The 20,818-nt window shown below is 42.8% G+C and overlaps 2 protein-coding genes across 6 annotated transcripts in view; both read left to right on the top strand.

Moving 5' to 3' along the window:
- Positions 1–17,961, top strand: part of IQUB (IQ motif and ubiquitin domain containing) — a 54,910-nt gene extending 36,949 nt beyond the window's left edge. For 3 of the 5 annotated variants that reach the window (XM_048836909.2, XM_048836911.2, XM_048836908.2), the window contains 3 exons: positions 8,117–8,365; positions 14,811–14,996; positions 17,040–17,961. In XM_048836909.2, coding sequence (XP_048692866.1) covers positions 8,117–8,365; positions 14,811–14,996; positions 17,040–17,207 — 603 coding nt within the window. In that variant the 3' untranslated portion in view covers positions 17,208–17,961. The remainder of the gene's footprint in view (positions 1–8,116; positions 8,366–14,810; positions 14,997–17,039) is intronic. The other 2 variants (XM_048836913.2, XM_048836912.2) reach the window with 1 other exon arrangement.
- A 589-nt stretch (positions 17,962–18,550) lies between these two features.
- Positions 18,551–20,818, top strand: part of LOC125630675 (V-type proton ATPase subunit S1) — a 100,341-nt gene continuing 98,073 nt past the window's right edge. The window contains exon 1 of the mRNA XM_048836915.2: positions 18,551–18,632. The gene's annotated coding sequence lies outside the window, so the exon portion shown is untranslated. The remainder of the gene's footprint in view (positions 18,633–20,818) is intronic.

Here is a 20,818-nt window from a genome sequence, read left to right as displayed (position 1 = left end):
CTTATACATCCCCAAATGCCATTGGCCTTCTTGGCAATAAGGGCACACTGCTGACTCATATCCAGCTTCTCGTCCACTGTCACCCCTAGGTCCTTTTCCGCAGAACTGCTGCCTAGCCATTCGGTCCCTAGTCTGTAGCGGTGCATTGGATTCTTCCGTCCTAAGTGCAGGACCCTGCACTTATCCTTATTGAACCTCATCAGATTTCTTTTGGCCCAATCCTCCAATTTGTCTAGGTCCTTCTGTATCCTATCCCTCCCCTCCAGCGTATCTACCACTCCTCCCAGTTTAGTATCATCCGCAAATTTGCTGAGAGTGCAATCCACACCATCCTCCAGATCATTTATGAAGATATTGAACAAAACCGGCCCCAGGACCGACCCTTGGGGCACTCCACTTGATACCGGCTGCCAACTAGACATGGAGCCATTGATCACTACCCGTTGAGCCCGACAATCTAGCCAGCTTTCTACCCACCTTATAGTGCATTCATCCAGCCCATACTTCCTTAACTTGCTGACAAGAATACTGTGTGAGACCGTGTCAAAAGCTTTGCTAAAGTCAAGAAACAATACATCCACTGCTTTCCCTTCATCCACAGAACCATTAATCTCATCATAAAAGGCGATTAGATTAGTCAGGCATGACCTTCCCTTGGTGAATCCATGCTGGCTGTTCCTGATCACTTTCCTCTCATGCAAGTGCTTCAGGATTGATTCTTTGAGGACCTGCTCCATGATTTTTCCAGGGACTGAGGTGAGGCTGACTGGCCTGTAGTTCCCAGGATCCTCCTTCTTCCCTTTTTTAAAGATTGGCACTACATTAGCCTTTTTCCAGTCATCCGGGACTTCCCCGGTTCGCCACGAGTTTTCAAAGATAATGGCCAATGGCTCTACAATCACAGCCGCCAATTCCTTCAGCACTCTCGGATGCAACTCGTCCGGCCCCATGGACTTGTGCACGTCCAGCTTTTCTAAATAGTCCCTAACCACCTCTATCTCCACAGAGGGCTGGCCATCTCTTCCCCATTTTGTGATGCCCAGCGCAGCAGTCTGGGAGCTGACCTTGTTAGTGAAAACAGAGGCAAAAAAAGCATTGAGTACATTAGCTTTTTCCACATCCTCTGTCACTAGGTTGCCTCCCTCATTCAGTAAGGGGCCCACACTTTCCTTGGCTTTCTTCTTGTTGCCAACATACCTGAAAAAACCCTTCTTGTTACTCTTGACATCTCTCGCTAGCTGCAGCTCCAGGTGTGATTTGGCCCTCCTGATTTCATTCCTACATGCCCGAGCAATATTTTTATACTCTTCCCTGGTCATATGTCCAACCTTCCACTTCTTGTAAGCTTCTTTTTTATGTTTAATATCCGCTAGGATTTCACCATTAAGCCAAGCTGGTCGCCTGCCATATTTACTATTCTTTCGACTCATCGGGATGGTTTGTCCCTGTAACCTCAACAGGGATTCCTTGAAATACAGCCAGCTCTCCTGGACTCCTTTCCCCTTCATGTTAGTCCCCCAGGGGATCCTGGCCATCCGTTCCCTGAGGGAGTCGAAGTCTGCTTTCCTGATGTCCAGGGTCCGTATTCTGCTGCTTACCTTTCTTCCCTGCGTCAGGATCCTGAACTCCACCAACTCATGGTCACTGCCTCCCAGATTCCCATCCACTTTTGCTTCCCCCACTAATTCTACCCGGTTTGTGAGCAGCAGGTCAAGAAAAGCGCCCCCCCTAGTTGGCTCCTCTAGCACTTGCGCCAGGAAATTGTCCCCTACGCTTTCCAAAAACTTCCTGGATTGTCTATGCACCGCTGTATTGCTCTCCCAGCAGATATCAGGAAAATTAAAGTCACCCATGAGAATCAGGGCATGCAATCTAGTAGCTTCAGTGAGCTGCCGGAAGAAAGCCTCATCTACCTCATCCCCCTGGTCCGGTGGTCTGTAGCAGACTCCCACCACTACATCACTCTTGTTGCACACACTTCTAAACTTAATCCAGAGACACTCAGGTTTAATCTTAATCCAGAGACACTCTCATCAAGGGCTGTTCCCGGGATGAGATGCGATGTCATCTCAGTGTAGTTCACTCCACCTGTCATAATCTAGGTCTGTTAATAAACGAGGAAAAATCAACTTTAATTCCGGTGCAGCGCAATAGAGTTCATTGGGGCAATCCTCAACTCCACTCAGGCCAGAGCCTTCCTCCCCAAGGCCTGATTCTGAGCCATGACAGATTTAATCTCTTACATGTGAGCCCACCCTCTCACCACCAGGTTGTTGGGCTGCATGGCAGCCGGCATGCTTGGCTTCATCTTAGACCTCTACAGACCTGGCTGGCGTCGATTTACATCCCCAACAGACACAACATAGACTGCGTACTCAGGGAACTGGACCTGCATCCTGTTGTCCCTCACATGGTGGCTGCATCCTGTGTCGGTGTTGGAGGGAGTCCCCTTTGCGGCCCCATCTCCGTCGGTGACCTTGGTCTCTGATGCCTCGGACTTGGGGTGAGGGGCCCATCTGGGTGATCTCAGTATGCAAGAACGTTGGTCGAGTCATGATTGCCCCCTCCACATACACATCAGAGAGCTCAGAACAGTTGTCTTGGCCTGCTAGGCTTTCCTGCCTCATTGAACGGCAGGGTGGTTCAGATCCTGACAGACATAGAATCATAGAATATCAGGGTTGGAAGGGACCTCAGGAGGTCATCTAGTCCAACCCCCTGCTCAAAGCAGGACCAATCCCCAATTAAATCATCCCAGCCAGGGCTTTGTCAAGCCTGACCTTAAAAACTTCTAAGGAAGGAGATTCTACCACCTCCTTAGGTAACGCATTCCAGTGTTTCACCACCCTCCTAGTGAAAAAGTTTTTCCTAATATCCAACCTAAACCTCCCCCACATCACTGCCTCACTGTGCTATATCAACAAACAAGGCAGAGCCCGCTCATCAGCCCTTTGCCAAGAAGCTCTCTAGCTATTGGACTTCTGTGTTCACATGTCATTCATCTCATAGCTGCACACCTCCCTGGGGCCAGAAACATGCTAGCAGATCACCTCAGCAGGACCTTCTCATCTCCCCACAAATGGTCTCTATGAGAAGTTCCCCCCAGGGACCTGGAACTGGAGTATCACTGAATCCGCCGACCCACTAGCCTGGGCTCCCACTTACCCTGTAATGCTGTGACAAGCTACAGACACACTCCCAGTCTCACACTTTCACCAGCTAGCCACAAGTTATGATTTCCACACACTGGTTTTAGACAAAACAAAAACAAGTTTATTAACTGCAAAAGATAGATTTTAAGTGATTACAAGGCATAGCAAATAGACCAAAGCAGATTACCTAGCAAGTAAACAAAAATGCAATCTAAGCTTAATCTACTAAAGAGACTGGATATGAGTAGCAAACGCTCACCCTAATTGTTGTTTTAGGCAGTTTGCAAAGATTCTTGAGGGGCCAGCTGCACTTGCTTGTAGCTTAAAAACCCCAGGTATTCCTTTCACAGGCTAAAAATTCCTCTAGCCTGGGTCCAACCCTTCTCCCCTAGTCCAGTCCTTGTACCCCAGGTGTTTCCAAGAATCAATCTGGGTGGGGAGTCAGTGAAGAACCATAATGATGTCACTCCCCTGGCTTAAATAGCTTTTGCATATGGTGGGAATTCTTTGTCTCCAAGCTTGGTTCTCATGTCCGGTCAGTGGAAAAACAGTTGTATTTCAAGATGGAGTCCAGTACCAGGTGACTTGGTCACATGTCCCTGTAGGGTTACAGCAGCCATGACTCGGAGGCTATTTGCAGCAGCCTCAGGAAGGCTCCCCAGGAAGGCTTCCTGGTGGGAGGTTAGCTTCTTCTAAGACCTATTGTTCTTCCTAGTGGCCCTTCCCAGCCAGCCATTTAGACTGATTGCATTCTGCCCAGTGGACATTCCACAGGTGTAAACACGTTTGTAATAGATGCATAGACAGTATTCCTAACTTCAGATACCAAAATGATACATGCATACAAATAGGATAATCATATTCAGTAAATTATAATCTTTTCAATCATATCTCACATGACCTATGTTGCATAAAGTACATCATAGTTATTCCATAACCGTATCACAATAATATCTCTGTGAAGAATATGGGGCGTAGTGTCACAATCTCTTTTTCCGGAGATGGTCAGCATCATCTTCCAGAGGTGGGGGACTCCTCATGTGGACTTGCTTATGTCCAGGCAGAACAGAAAGTGCCATGTTGATTTGGGGGATCAACAGAGGTTCCCTGTCAGATGTCTTTCTGCTCCTGTGGTCGGGGGCCCTCATGTATGCCTTCCCTCCAGTATCATTAATCCACTGAGTCCTCATGAAAATCAAGAGGACAGGACAAAGGTTATCCTCATAGTGCCAGCATAGCCATGCCAGCACTGGTTCTGCATGCTGCTGGACATCTTGGTGGCCGCCATGTTACAGCTGCCACTCTGACAGGACCTGCTGTCCCAAAACCATGGCAGTCTTCTGCATCCAAACATGGCAGTGTTACATCTGATGGGTTGGCTGATGCATGGGTTGAAATGTGGGGGAACATGAATGTTTGGCCCATGTCCAAGAAGTCCCGTTGGGCAGCAGAAAGCTCTCTACCGGGGTGACCCACATGGCCAAATGGAAGCGGTTTACATGCTGGACCTCAGACCAAGGTGTTCAGCACAAGCAGGCCTTGCTGCAGTTGATCCTGGATTATCTTCTGCATCTCAAGCTCCGGGGTCTGTCTCTTTCATCTATTAAGGTCCACTTGGCTGCCATTTCAGCCTTCCATCCTCCACTCCAGGGCAGGTCAGTTTTCACTCAGGACATAACAGTCAGGTTTCTAAAGGGCCTGGAGTGACTTTACTCCCAAGTCCAGGACCCTGTTACTCCTTGTGGCCTGAATCTTGTGGAGTCGCAGCTCATGGGTCCCCCTTTCGAGCCTCTAGCTTCCTGCTCCCTTCTCCCCCGCTCCTGGAAGGTTTCGTTCCTGGTCGCAATAACATCTGCCCGCAGGGTTTCTGAGATTACTCTTACCTCTGAGCCATCCTATACGGCATTCTACAAGGACAAAATTCAGTTGTGTCTACACCCAGCTTTCCTGCTTAAGGTGGTTTCACCGTTTCATATGGGCCAGGACATATATTTACCTTTCTTCTTTCCAAAACCTCATAAGTCGGAGGAGGAGCACAGATTGCACTCTCTGGACGTCAGGAGGGTGCTAGCCTTCTACATAGAAAGGACCAAGCCGTTTCGTAAATCAAGGCAGGTGCCAATCCAGGATATCTGCAGGGCCACTTCCTGGTCTTCCGTCCACACGTTTACGTCTCATTGCACATTTACCCAGCAGGCCTGAGATGATGCTGGCTTCAGTATAACAATATTGCAAGCCGAATGATCATGAACTCCAAGCCCACCTCTGGAGATACTGCTTGTGAGTCATCTAGAATAGAATCGACATGAGCAAACACTTGAAGAAAACAAAACGGTTACCTACCTTTCGTAATTGTTGTTCTTCGAGACGTGTTGCTTATGTCCATTCCATTATCCGCCCTCCTACCCCTCTGTCGGAGTTGCCTGCAAGAAGGAACTGAGAGGGCGTAGGGCTAGCAGTGCCTAATATACTAACGCATGAGCACAGCACTCCAGAGGGTGCCACTGCTGACCCCATAGATACTGCCAAGGCAAAAATCTCCAACGATTGTGCACGTGGACTTGCACACATCTAGAATGGAATGGACATGAGCAACACATCTCAAAGAACAACAGTTACGAGACGTAGGTAACTGTTTTTTCTTCCCCTCTGCATGCTTTTATAAAAAGGGGAATATTTTGCCTTTATGATTTAATCTTCACATGCCAAAATACTAAGGGGCCCATAATCTTAGCTTTTATCTTTTGAATGTGACACATTGCATTTGATAGGTTACATGGTGATTTACAGCCGTCCTGTTTTGCTGTTTTTCCCCATTCAGTTGTATTTCTACAGTTGCTTAGTATCTGTTTGCATACAATTAGTAGTAATTGTTTTGGACCAAGGAGGGCAAACTACAGCCCACAGGCCAGATCTGGCCCGTCAGGGCTTTCAATCCAGCTCACAGGATTGCCAGCCTCATGGCGCAGCGGGGCCAAGGCAGGATCCCTGCCTGCCCTGGCCCTGCTCCACTCCCAGAGGCGGCCAGCACCACATTCCTGCAGCCCCTGGGAGCCAGGGGGAGGGGGTGGGGGGCAGAGAGCTCCATGCGCTGCCTTCGGCTGCAGGCACCACCCCCCGCAGCTCCCATTGGCCAGGAACGGGAAACCGGGCCAATGGGAGCTTCAGGGGTGGTACCCGCCTGCCCCATCCCACCCCCAGGAGCCACTGCTGGACATGCTGGCCACTTCTGGGAGCAGCACAGGGCCAGGGCAGGCAGGGAGCCTGCCTTAGCCCCGCTGTGTGCCGCTGCCATCCAGGAGCCACTCGAGGTAAGCAGCGTCAGCCTGGCGCCCGCACCCTGAACCCCTCATGCACCCCGCACCTCAACCCCCTGACCTGAGCCCCCTAACCCTCTGCCTTGAACCCCCTGACGCACCCATTCTTCACCCCAGCTGCCTGCCCTGAGTCCCCTCCTGCACCCTGCACCCCCCTGCACCCCAACCTCTTGCCCATAGCCCCTTCCTGCATACCACACCCCAACCCCCTGCCCTGAGCCCCCTCCTGCACCCTGCACCCCCCTGCACCCCAACCCCTTGCCCATAGCCCCTTCCTGCACACCACACCCCAACTCCCTGCCCTGAGCCCCCTAATCCTCTGCCTTGAGCCCCCCGCCACACCCCTTCCACACCCCAACTCCCTATCCTCAGCCCCCTACTGCACTCCACACCCCCTTCTGCACCCCAACTGCCTGCTCTGAGCCCACTGCTGCACACCTGCACCCCCTCCTACACCCCAACCCCCTGCTCTGAGCTCCCTGCCACACCCTGCACTCCCTCTCACACCCCAACCCCCTGCCCCAGCCCTATATTCATGGCCCTGCATACAATTTCCCCACCCAGATGTGGCCCTGAGGCCAAAAAGTTTGCCCACCCCTGCTTTGGATCATAATAGCTGAGGTCTTAATCTATTCCTACAAAATAAGTTGTTTTATTCTTTAAATATTTTTAATAAATACAATAAGAGCAAAAGATGTTTAAATATAGCTAAACTGATTTTTTTTAAATTTCAGATAAGTATTGCTGACTATTAAACTTAAAGGCATGTTTAATATTAATGTTGCACACTTAGTCGCTTGTGTGGGCCGAGCTTATTGCAAACTCCAAAGGCTCCTTGCATTCCTCCATTCCACCCAACAAGCTCCCTTGTGCCACTCTCCCATCTCCATCTATTTTGGGGACTCTGTGCAACTTCACCTTTTCATGCCTGGAGCTCTATGTGCTCTTCATTCTGTCCTCTGCCACATGCCAGGATTCCCCAGTCTGTCCCCCATCAAGGGTTCTGTGTCTTCCCTTTCCCTCCACTCTTCTATACCAGGGTTCCCCTTTCTCTCCATCCCCCACTCCCCATGTCATGTGTACACATGCATTCTCCAGTGCCCCCTATTGTTCTCTTCCTCTTATTAATCTTTTTGTCTATGAGATAAGTCATTCAAGGTGTCAATACTTTAAACCATTGGGAGGACAGGCAGAAATGAGATAGAGATGTTGCTGGAAGGTGTTAATGGGTGGCATCAATCAGTTTTTTTATCTATAGACAATTAAGCTATGACTGGGCTAATCAGGTGGCAGGTCTCCATGTGTCCCCCGTTTTTTCATTTAGATTTTCTGATTCTCCCCCGTATCAATAGGATATTGGCCAGTGATGTCTAGAACATTCCCTGAGGCTTGGGAATTGATCAGATGCGGCATTCAAAAGTTATTGCACTATGTACAGACAGAGGAATGCCATCAAGTTCCGTGTAAACCCTTAGCAAAATTAGCCAATAGGTGTATTGTGTACTGTAAGGCATTATATGTTCTTGGTAATGTTAAAACCTCACTCATTTAATAAGAAGACATTCAGTCATATATCTATATCTATCTATCTATCTATATATATATAGTTATATATATAAGAGCATCTTTCTTGTCATCCTTCTGCAGGTTCCACCAGATCCATTAAAGCTTTATAAAAACATTTACTTCTGTCATGGTTGCAAGTGCTACTTGCCCTCTACTGAATTCTCTGTGCCTGCTAATTCACGTACTGTTGGCAGGTGTCACCGTTGTTGCAATCTCGATAATGAGGCCCGGCGTCGAGAAGCCTTTTTGAAATACAAGCTTATGCTAAAAAATCTCAGAAAATCTGAAGCTGATTACCAGGATGATGCTAAAATTGCTTATATAGTTCAGGTACTGTGTGAAAGGATAGTGCTGATAGTGAATATTAATGTGTTTGTGTTGAACACCATTTTTTCCTGTTTTTATGTATATATCACTGATGCTAATGGCAACTGGTCTAAGTTGTCACATAGGGTGGTAGTTCTAATTTTAGACAGTGATAACCAAAAACTACATACATTTCTTCCTATGATATGGAACAAATGGTTCTCTCTCGAATAGATGAACACGAAGAAACAGAGTTGCTCTTAGTATCTTAAAGTATGGTTAGACTTTCAAAAGTGAATGTAAAATAATAAAAACAGGAAAGAGGAAGGAGGGTCTAAGAACAGGACCAGGAGTCAGGAGATCTGAATTTATTCTTAGTTCTGCAACAGACTGCCTCTGTGATGCCAAGAAAGTCACTTAACCTTACTGTGCCACTGTATCGTTTATAAAATAAGGATAATTTATAATGGTGTTCTGAGAATTAATATTTGTTAAGCACTTTGAGATCCTTGGATGGAAGATATGATAGAAATACAAAGTATTATTTATTTTATTAAAATTACTAAAGTCTTGCATTGAGTTTTTGAGGAAGGAAAAAGCAGAGAAGTCCAGTTTTGAGCCTTCAATCTTACAGTTAGTAGATTTGTATTTAGAGGTTTCTAGATTTTATTTTTATTTTGCAAATATTTGTTAGAATTAAGATTTACTAAAGTTAGTTCAATTTTTCTAAACTGTTTAGTATCTTCTATAATTCTTGGCAATTATGTGATTTATCAGTGAACATGTTAACATTTGGAACAACCTCCTCATTCACACACACTTAACCTTTTTTAAAAAAAAATCTTAGTTTTTAGTTAAATTATTATTATTTCAGTTCAGTTAAATTATTAGGTACTCTCAAAGCACAGTTTATCTAAAGTAATCTAAAAGCCCAAGATTAGCAGAACTTTCTCATGGGATTAGCACTAAGAAACTACAGTATCAACAATAGAAGTACACTTTTTGACTATTTTCAGTATGTAAAACATATTTCATATATTGTTGTAGTGCTTTACCAAAAAAAACTATAATAGAAGAGGATTAGGCTTCTACTATTATCCATGCCTATGTTAAGAAATATTATACAAGTAAATAGATTATACAGATTCTGTTTGTTCTTATTAAGTACTTTTCCTGTTTAAGAATATTAAAAAGAGATTGTTTTTATTCTTTGTATTGGCACTAAATTACTGCTTGCCTTAAAATTTGGCTGTTCTCCAAAGCTCTATGACAAATTCTCTCTCTTGGATCTCTGCTTCATGCATGTGACTAGTGGAATTTGCCCAGCTAAAGTCTTAGGCTGACAAGCAATAACAGGCAGGTCCATGCCGACCTCTGCCTGGAACACTGGTGGCCACTAAATGCCCTCACTCATTACTTCTTTTTTAATGACTGACAGCAAGGAGCTCACCTCAGCTGGTGATGGCAGCCCGGCCTTGGGAACTTCACAGTGGCATCTGTGTATATGGAGTCTGTGCTTCCTCTAGTACTAGCTGCCACCCAGGTTCATTTAGTATTCTGAACATGCATCAAGGAGATGGTGAGGATAACAATGAGTCTACTAGAGGAAGCATAGACTCCATATACACAGATGCCACTGTGAAGTTCCCAAGGCCGGGCTGCCATCACCAGCTGAGGTGAGCTCCTTGCTGTCAGTCATTAAAAAGGAAGTAATGAGTGGGGGCATTCAGTGGCCACCAGTGTTCCAGGCAGAGGTAGGCATGGACCTGCCTGTTATTGCTTGTCAGCCTAAGACTTTAGCTGGGCAAATTCCACTAGTCACATGCATGAAGCAGAGATCCAAGAGTGATCAGATTTCTTTTGAGACTGGATTTCTGTACATTGTTGGTTCTGAAGCTTAATGCTAAACCAGTGGAAAGAATGATAGCTGATACAAAATGTGGCTGTCCACTTCCCTTGGTTTCGGCCACCATGAACACATCAAAATTCTTCCAATGTGAACAATAATTCTGGTTATGGTTCAGTCAACTTCCACTGCCAGTTTAAGATCTTGATCTTAATCTTCAAAGCAATTAATGGGTTAGGTCCTAGCTACATTCAATATTGAATTTCCATCTGTGAGCCACCAAGGCAGTTGCACTTCTTTGGGACAATGAAAATCACAAAGCATTTCAGAGGAGAGGTCAAAGCAATCTTTTGAGGGAATACAGCTGTGGAATGGACTTCTAGAGAAGATATAGATTAATCCATAGTCTGACCACCTTTAGGAAATACAGCAAAACCATCCTGTCAGATCAAACTTTTCCACCATAACCAGAATGATTTTTCTTCAACATCAAATACCCCTCTTTTGAAGGGAAGAACTTATTTGTAGCAAAATTTCTTTAATCCAGTAAGATAGAAGAGCTAGGCACTATTGCCAATCTAAATTACTTGCAAGGATTTCATATAAATATGGTGAAAGGTGGCACTAAGATGACAACAAGTTCAGGAAGCTTTTGTGGTGTGCAATGTGGCATCAAAAGAAGCTACTGTTTGGAATGGATGCTTGCTGATATGTCTTGTTGCAAGTGTCTGAATTTCAACAGAAAGTACAACAATAACTCAAGGACTTGCTATGAAATGGAGGGAACATATTTTGAGAGTGAAGGTGGACCAACCTTAGGAAGGCTAAAGAAAGTGAGGCTTGTGGGACCAACTTTAACGAGGTTCAGTAGTGTGGGAACTCTAGGGTACACAGCCTTAGCACAATAGAGACAAAAAGCCTTCTAAGCCCAACACGTTCCAAGAATCGTTTTGTTTTTCCCCAAGTCAAAAGTCTCAGTGGGAGCAGGACCAGGTTCTGGATTTGAAAGCAAGATGCATGAGAGTATAGGATATGACATTTTGCAAGAGTATTGGCTTGGAGTGATTCCAATCATCCACTGTGAGGAATCTGATTTGTTAACATGTAAATGCCATTATTTAATTAAAGTCAAGTGATTTCTTTTTGGGAGAAGGGGAAAAGGACCTACTTCAAGTGCTTGGTATGGAAGAAACCTTAGCTCAGTCTGTTGGCCTAGTAAAGAATCCTTTTGACTAAATCCTTCCTTCATTCTTCCATTATTCCAATGCAGAGAAAACTTGGTGATGGATTTGTGACACTCTGTACCTCGGGGGAACACCCAGTGCCCCCATGTTAGGATAATAGAATACTAGGGTTGGAGAAGACCTCAGGAGGTCATTTAGTCCAATCCCCTGCTCAAAGTAGGACCAACACCAACTAAATCATCCCAGCCAGGGTTTTGTGAAGCCAGGCTTTAAAAGCCTCTAAGGATGAAGATTCTACCACCTCACCTGATAACCCATTCCAGTGCTTCACCACCCTCCTGGTGAAATAGTGTTTCCTAATATCCAACCTAGACCTCCCCCACTGCAACTTGAGACCATTGCTTCTTGTTCTGTCATCTGCCACCACTGAGAATAACCTAGATCCATCCTCTTTGGAAGCCCCTTTCAGGTAGTTGAAGGCTGCTATCAAATCCCCCCTCATTCTTCTCTTCTGCAGACTAAATAAGCCTAATTCCCTCAGCCTCTCCTCGTAAGTCATGTGCCACAGCCCCCTAATCATTTTCGTTGCCCTCAGCTGGACTCTCCAATTTGTCCACATCCCTTCTATAGTGGGGGGACCAAAACTGGACACAATACTCCAGATGTGGCCTCACCAGTGCCGAATAGAAGGGAATAATCACTTCCCTTGATCTGCTGGCAGTGCTCCTATTAATACAGCCCAATGTGCCGTTGGCCTTCTTGGCAACAAGGGCACACTGCTGACTCATATCCAGCTTCTCATCCACTGTAATCCCCAGTCCTTTTCTGCAGAACTGCTGCTTAGCCAGTTGGTCCCCAGCCTGTAGCGGTGCATATGATTTTTCCGTCCTAAGTGCAGGACTCTGCACTTGTCCTTGTTGAACCTCATCAGATTTCTTTTGGCCCAATCATCCAATTTGTCTAGGGCACTCTGGACCCTATCCCTACCCTCCAGCATATCTACCTCTCCCCTCAGCTTAGTGTCATGTGCGAACTTGCTGAGGGTGCAATTCATCCCATCATCCAGATCATTAATAAAGATGTTGAACAAAACCGGCCCCAGGACTGACCCCTGGGGCACTCCGCTTGATACTGGCTGCCAACTAGACATCGAGCCATTGATCACTACCTGTTGAGCCCGATAATCTAGCCAGCTTTCTATCAACCTTATAGTCTATTCATCCAATCCCTACTTTTTTAACTTGCTGGCAAGAATACTGTGGGAGACCGTATCAAAAGCTTTGCTAAAGTCAAGATATATCACATCCACCGCTTTCTCCATATCGACAGAGCCAGTTGTAAAATGATTGTGTGGTATCCAATGCAATGGATGTCATGTTGCGTGTCTTCAGATGGCTCATGATGCACTAAGCATTGTTGTTACAGTAACGTATAGTAATGTTATAGGTTATAATTTCATGTATGTAGTTGTGAGCCTGAAAATGTATCCTCATAGCTTAAAATAAGCCCAGGCAAAAACTCTGCAAGAGCAGAAAGGCAGTTCACACCTCATCAGTACAGCTATGGGACAAACCCAGCCCAGACTCTCAGGAACAAAGGATGCTGGTGTAGGTAGCACTAAAAGGATCTGTTGGACTCTCGAGTGAATCATCCCCCTCCTTTGGCCTGTTTGGGACTGCGATGAGGTAATGCTCACCTGACTCTGAAGGAGGGGCAGGAAGGGAGCAAAGCCAAGAGGGAAGAAAGGACATGATAAAAAGGAGAGATTGCCATGCTCTTCCTCTCTCTTCCACCTGCATTCATGTGGTTTGGGAAGGTTTGGAAAGTGTTTTGACTGTGCTCCTTAGTCGACCTGCTCCTTAGTAATGATTTTTTTCCGTGTAGCTCAGGTTAGAGTATTTGCCTGCAGCAGGAGAGGGTGTTATGGTGGGACCCGCGAGGGAAAGGGTAAGGTCTCAGGAACTGCTGAGAGAATGGGAGAGAGTCTCCTTGATTCTTCTGCAGCTGGGAGAAGCCACATGCTTCCAGGTGGGAGGGTGGTGGAGACCAACTCCTGCACTGCAGCTGGAGGCAGCACCACATCAGGAAGGGATGGGGATGTTATGCTTGCCAGGGAGAGAACTGCCCAGGTTGTTAGCTGCCAGCAGGTCACAGCTGAACCAGAGGCCCCCCCTTGGGATAACAAGCCTGGTACATATCAATTTCTTTGTTAAACTGATGAACTCATATAAGCTTGCAGTGTCCAGCAGGCATAACTGGTTGCAAGACAGAGGTTCCTAGGGTTGCGTCTGGGACCGGAGATATTGGCTAGTGTCATTCGGTTGCACAATCCAAGGAGCATCTTACATGCTGGAGACTGTGCATGAACAGCTCAGGATTGGGGTTTCTCACAGCAGAGCAGGGTAACACTGGCTCTCAGAGTCAAGGATTGGAGTGACCTAGCAGATCACCTGTCCAGATAACACCAGAGGGGAACGTCACAGGCGCATTATAGAAAAGCTTGCCAAAGTTCAACTTTAACTATGGCCCCAAACCATTTTTTGCTTCACAGACTATTTTTAAAAACTTAGTGATTTCAGATGACTAGTAATAAATGAAACAAAGTGAGATCAGTATGGGTGAATCATAACTTTAGAGGGGGAAAATATCAGATTTAAGGCCTGTATATACAGAACTTACAGTACAAACTGGCCAACCACTAGCTATTTTTAAATCCTGCAGCACCACCACAGGATGTCACAATCCCATGAGGGAGAATGAGTAACAATATCACTACACATAATTAACTCTTTGTAGGATAGAAGAAGAGGATACGAAGGGAGAAGTGCAAAGCCTGTCATGCTTATCCTGGGGATAAGCCTCTTGATATTGCGCATTCTGGGTTACTTGTGTTTTGCCCTCTCCCAATCCTTCAACCCAGGTTATTCTGACTGCATGCTGAATTTGACTTCAGTAACATAGCACGGTACCATAACTTACTTATTAAATTTTAAACTAATTATGAACTCAAAAATACAAAATATAAAGGACAAGCATCAGTTATATTTATTAATGAGCAGGGACCAAACAAGTAGGGATGAGCATACAAAGGAGCAGAGAAAATGTAGATTAAATATAAGCAAATTAATAATTTAAAATAAGAAATTAAGCAACCTGTCAACACAAAGTATAGAATTGCCATCAGCAGAAATAATCCACAGTAAATTAGAATCTCATTTTTAGGGATGATCTAAGAAGAATTAAATCAACCCTGCCACACGACACTGTAGTAGGGTAGGCTAGATGACTCAAATGTTCACTATTCTCTACCCAAAATTATTCTGTGGCACATACACAAAATAATTCTAATTCAAAGCATTCCTAAGTGGTGGATAGGTAAGGTGACTTTGCTGGTAGAATTAAGCATGCTTTATTCTTCTCAACCTGCTTTCAATTACAGCAAAAAGATCTACAGTACATGGTGGAGAACATTTGGGGTTGTCAGTCAGCTCTTAGTGCCTGGGATGATCTCTATGATTTGGTTATGGTCAGATGGGATAAGCACTGTGAATGGTCTCCATGGAACACGGTCCTCCTCACTAAAGACGAGGCAAAAGCACATCTTAAGCTGCATAACCTTCAAGAGGTAAAATGGAACTAATGCAATTTTTCTTTTTATTATATTTTTCATTTTATTAGAATCTTGTGACTAAAATTTTGCACTTAGACCCTCTGCATCTTAATTGGCCCATTATAACTGCTTCATAAAAATAGTCCTGTAAATAATGACTACCCTTTTGTTGAGATCTTAGTAAGCTTGTCCACATCTGCTTTTTCAGAAGGATGACATTTAAGTGTCACTGGCACTTATTTGATTGATGATCACCTGCAATTAGACTATAAAAGCTTATGTGCTGCTCTGAGTTGATGATGTCACAAAATCTGCTATTCTTTGTTGTTAAAGATAAATTAAATTAAAAGAATTTAAGGAAATCCTTGAAACTACTGCCTTGAAACGGTTACATATTTTGTCAAAAGTAAAGTCTTCTATCTAAAGATGCAGTAGCCTGGCAGAGGTCCCACTCTGAGGAACCTGGACTTAATACAGTGGAATATTTAGTATTCCAAAACTCAAGAGATTACTTAAGAACTAGATGTATCAGGTAAAATGGGCTACAGTATTTCTTCTCTAGGCTACTGGTTTATGTTGGTAGTGACCTAAGGTCATTGCCATGTAGTGGCTGTTTGGTGGCCAGTTCAGTTCTCAGTGGCACATGACCATATCATGAAGCACCATCTCAGCACCAGTTGGCATCCTTCTTGGAAGTCACACCAGAGAACAGGAGGATTAAATGGGCATAGAAAATGAACTATCCTCTCATCCCTAGAAATTAGCCTTTTTTTAGAGAAGCAAATTGGTGGAAAGTGTTGTGGAAACTTGTGCTGCCAGCACCCATGATATACTTTTTTCTGTGCACACCCAGCTTGGGTTTCACTCTGACACCTTTTTGTGAGCATTACTTTTTAAAAGATAAAAATACATTTCAAACTGGAATCTGAGTTCCTTCCTTGAGTCCTCGCTCCTACATTAAATCAACAAGGCTCCTCAGGCAATTGGGATCTCAATTACTCCTTTGTGCATATTGGTGTTTATATAACTGACATTATCCCTCTGTTTGGTAGGCAAAGGTTTTGATTGTGTGGCTATCTGGCCTGACTGTACCAATCTTGACATCATTAGACAAGGGAACATTCTCCACCAGCTGAGGCCCTAAATTTGTTTGTGTTTAAAATGAAAATTAACCTCACCCAAAATATTTTCATGATCTTTTACTTAATTTCAATTTTAAAAATTTAAACATTTCCCTTCTAATAGCTATCCATGCTACTAGTGATGAAAGTAGGGAGACCAAGAGACTAACATTGCATTTAATATCAGTTAATTTGTTTATGATTGTGTGGATTGCTAATCACCAGAAATGTAGTAAGATCTGTGAAAGTGATTTGATTAACAACACTCCTGGATTGAACTGCAATCTGAAATTCCAGTCTTTCTTCAATTAACCCACAACACCCTTGGTGTATTTAATCTAATTATTCTAGTATCAAATTAAATATAATACTGTATTTTGCAGACATTTCTACCTTGCAGAATGTTGGGTAATTGATTGAACTTCTAGAAATAGAACACTGGATCAAAACCAAGGCTGCATAAAATGCTACAAAATGGTTTTAAATGGTATGCTCTGATGAGCATTTATAAAAGCTTTAGTCTGTACCAATTAAGGTACAGTTCCCTTACATATTAGCTTAGAAACACACAAGTTTAAGCATTGCCAGTCTCCTCTTGATTTTAAAAATTTTAAAATAATAAAAAAATAAATTCACATTACGCAAAAGATAATAAGGAAATGGAGAGAGACCTAGTCTGGGGAGATGCTGAATGATTTAATAGGAGTTTAAGGCAGTCATCACTTCACAGGAGGCCTTAAAAGACTGCTATACAGGACTACGTTCTGCTGTATCTTACTACATTAAGTAACATGTCTGGATTTGAATGTTATGATTTCGTTTGTTAAACAGTTTGTAGTTCACTAGTGCAGTGTTTATACTGTACTGGATATACAGCAACATATAGATAAGAGATTTTGATTGCATTTAATAAAATTTGGATTTTCTTACCTTTCAGGCATATGAAATGGTATTTATTCACAGGATAAAGCACAAACATATCCTGTCAAAGAATTATTTTTCTCAGATTCCAGAGATGGCATCATTTTTGCATAAAGGTGATGATTTGGCTCACACAAATGAACTGTTAATAACTAAGCCTATCCCCACTGGTTCAAAAGCATAACTCTTCAGACATAAAGCTGTAAATCTGAATTATTGTTTAACATGACTAACTTAATTGGAGTAAAGAATTGTCCCGTTTCATCTATAGATTAATTGTTCTCGGGGGACATGTATCAAAATAAACTTCCAAAGATCCAATACTCTGATCCTGACCACTTATTGTAATAATTGCATTTATTGTTCTGTGACTGCAAGTGTGTTAAGTTTCTAAATATAGAATAAAACATTTTTAGAATACAGTTTGTAAAATTTATCATAATCATTCCATGAGCTCTTCAAACCTGAGGTTGTCTTGTATCCTTAAGTGCATACTGCTACTGCAATATAAATATTGAGGCGATTTAGAGAATTTCCTTTATACGCAATTTCTATTTTAAAGAATATACTACTAATAAACCTTTTTATAATATTTTAATTCATTTCTTCTGTATTTTAAACAAGTGAGGCATTTTGGTAAAAAAAAAAAATACATAATCCACATTCATCTACAGATTTCATTACCTGTCCAAATATAGACCCTTTATCTTGCAAACATTTGTGCATAGGAATAACTTAACACATGTGGGAGTAGTCCCAGTGAGCTTAATGGAACTACTCATGTCAGTGTTTGTAAAATTGTGGCTGTATTTTGTAATACCAAAAATAGATTGTTTGGAACATGTTAATCTCTTGGTTAACTCATCTGAAGTTACAGCAGGAGTCAATTTTCTCCCTTAAATATGTTTACTTATGTCATTTTTCCCTTTGTATTTCTATTACATATAATTCAATAAAAAGTTACATAAAATTGTTCAAAAGTTCTTTCAGTTGTTTCAAACTACTATATTAGCCATTTCTTTGGCCCCAGTCCCCAAGGACTTACTGCTTTGACTAGTATAATTGCCTATGGTGAAGTAGAGGCACTTAAAAGTTGAAATAAGTAAATACATATTTAGCAGCAAACAATATTAGAATGCACTGTGCATTCACCAGGGACTTAAGACCAGATCTAATCATGCCTATTAAAGTCAACAAAAGTATTTCCATTTGCTTTAATAGGATTTGGCCTCTAGGCTGCAATCCAGCAAAACACTTAAACACAATTTTAAGCACATGAGTAGTCCAGTTGACTTAAGTTCTTTGCTGGATTTGGGCCTTAATACAGGACTGGATGCCAGGAACGGGCATCTAGGAGCCAGAAAACAGGCTCTTTAAAAAAAAAAAAAAGTTGAGGGCTAAAAGGTCCAGTGTCCTTCAGCAGCAGCTGTGGGAAGTACAAGTTGTGGACTACAAGCTGCGACATCTTGGCAAGAACCAGGAAGTTCTCCCAACAAGTACCATTGCTCTCGAAGCAGGAAGTTTCAACACGGACTGAAGCTGTGAGAACGAAGCAAACCAGCAGAGAGGACGCTGCTGGACTGTTATCCTGTTCTGCGTTTCTTTACAGGTAGGACCAAAAAGGCTTAAAAAGAGTACCCTGAGAGGAGTTTAAATGACAGAAAATTAGAACATTGGCTTGTTTGTGTTGAGGTTTAGTTATTGTGGGAATTCGAACATATTTGTAAGAGGGTTGAGTTAGTCAAAGTCTCCTCTGTCCTTCCAGCAGGAAGTTTCAACACTGACTGAGCACAAGGCAAGCAAGCAGAGAGGAGGATGTTGGACTGTAATCCTGTTCTATGTTTCTTTTCAGAATAAAACTTTATTCTGAGTAGGTCTGGTCTGAGGTGATACACATGGATACATAACACAGGCTGAGTTTCCTAAAGTTGCGTAAAAGCCACAAGGCAGACTTACCCTATCTTGAACAACTTCATACTGGGTCAGTGTACAGGAGAAGCGAAAGCATGAATCCTGTAGATACGATTCCATCCTTTGATAAATGAATATATTATTTTTCTTAAAAAGTAGCTATTAAAAAAATAACCCTCATATCTGGTCCCCAAGGAGCATGAGGGAATTAGTTCAGGCAAATCTGGACTCAGCTATTGGTCTCATAATTTGTGTGTGCCATCTACATTTGAAGATTATAGAATTCACAAGAAAACAAGTGTTTTGGTCCAGTGGAAGAAAGCTCATTTGTGCAAATGCTTTGCCTCCTGGTCTTTTGTATACCTCTGATTCTTTAACAATGTTTTCTGTAGAATCTGTTTAGTCATGCTGTATAGGTTTCCCATGTTTGTAAATTGCTGCTAAATTCTGTTGAAACTGAACTGAATTGGATACTTCACTGTTATCTGGGACATTGGCTGGCTGATGGACTCATTGAGAATGAAATTTCTAGCCTTTCAGCTCACAAAGGCTAGGAGACTGCATTTGTACAAGGTCAAAGCTTCGGTCTTTCACTGCAGTCGTGTTAAAGAATGGCTGTTGAGAGCCACTGTGGGCTCTAGAGGGTTGAATTTTGGAGGACATTAGACACCAAAACAGAAATTAATGAAAAAAATCTGACAAATGTGCTGGTAATTTGAAATCCCAATTAAATCACATCATTAGGATGGAGCAAAATATAGCCATCATAAATCTGAAATAGAACAACATGTGCTAGTGTCATTTAAGCACTCAGGTAGGACTGCACTAAGCATGGTATACAAACCTAGTTAGATGTGGCCTGTTATTGTTCTTTTAGAGCAAATTGTTTTAGCTTGTCTTTATTGCTGCTTTCATTGTCTTCTACATTTTAAAATGTTTTCCCATACAATTACTGGAATTACCATAGTAAGAAGAATGCTTTTCACCTTTTTATGTCTTATAACATTGTTTACAATTATATGTATGTTATAAAAAAGATTTTTACTTTAGGATTTTTCTCTAGTTAGCTGTTTGTATGATTTCTGGCTGTTAATGTAAGTTAATTCACAGATGCCATCAAAATCAGACAAACACCAACCTGCTGATCAAGTATTAAGGAAAAAGAGCTTTTGCATATCCAATAGCAGCAGGGGAAGGTAAAGCTGACTGAAAGGGGTATGAGCCAGGTTCGAGTTATTGTGCTCTCCAAGAGAGAGATCACTGCTCTTTTTATATCTTATTTGGTTCCACATAAATGCATAATCTAGATCCATTTTAACACAACATTTAGTAATTCATTGAATGGCCTCTGCGTATTCCCACTCTTGAATGCTCCAACAGGCATAGCTAATATAGAGCTTGTCTACATGGGGACACAGGAAAATTAATCCTAATTAACTAAAGGTGTGAATTTAAGGTGGGTTAGTTAAACTGCATTAACCCTCTGTGCAGACACAGTCATTCAGAACTGAAATGGCTTTAATTCCATTTAGTTTAATTATCTTTGGATTTGAAAGTCCTATGTGTAAGTGCACCAGCAGAGTCTACATGGCCCAAGTAATGCATACTACATTAGTATGTTTTAGAAATCACACCTGGATAGTGTACATTACCTCACCATGTAGAAGCCCTAAATTTAATTCAAGATTGTGATTAAGAAGGAGGTGGGGGTATAAATTGAGGATCTGTATCTGCATTTCAAACCAGGAAGTCATTTCAAGTAGGTTTTAGAAATAATGGATGTTCCTTTTATAATTTGTCACCTTAAACTGTTTAGGTCAAAGACCTGCAGCACGGTTGTTTGAAATATAACAATATTTGTAACATTTATTTATATATTGTCTT

The sequence above is a fragment of the Caretta caretta genome, chromosome 1 (genome assembly GCF_965140235.1).
Source record: "Caretta caretta isolate rCarCar2 chromosome 1, rCarCar1.hap1, whole genome shotgun sequence".
Classification (NCBI taxonomy): domain Eukaryota; kingdom Metazoa; phylum Chordata; order Testudines; family Cheloniidae; genus Caretta; species Caretta caretta.
The sequence above is the reverse complement of the archived record's forward strand: the minus strand, read 5'-3'. Positions and strand labels throughout refer to the sequence as shown.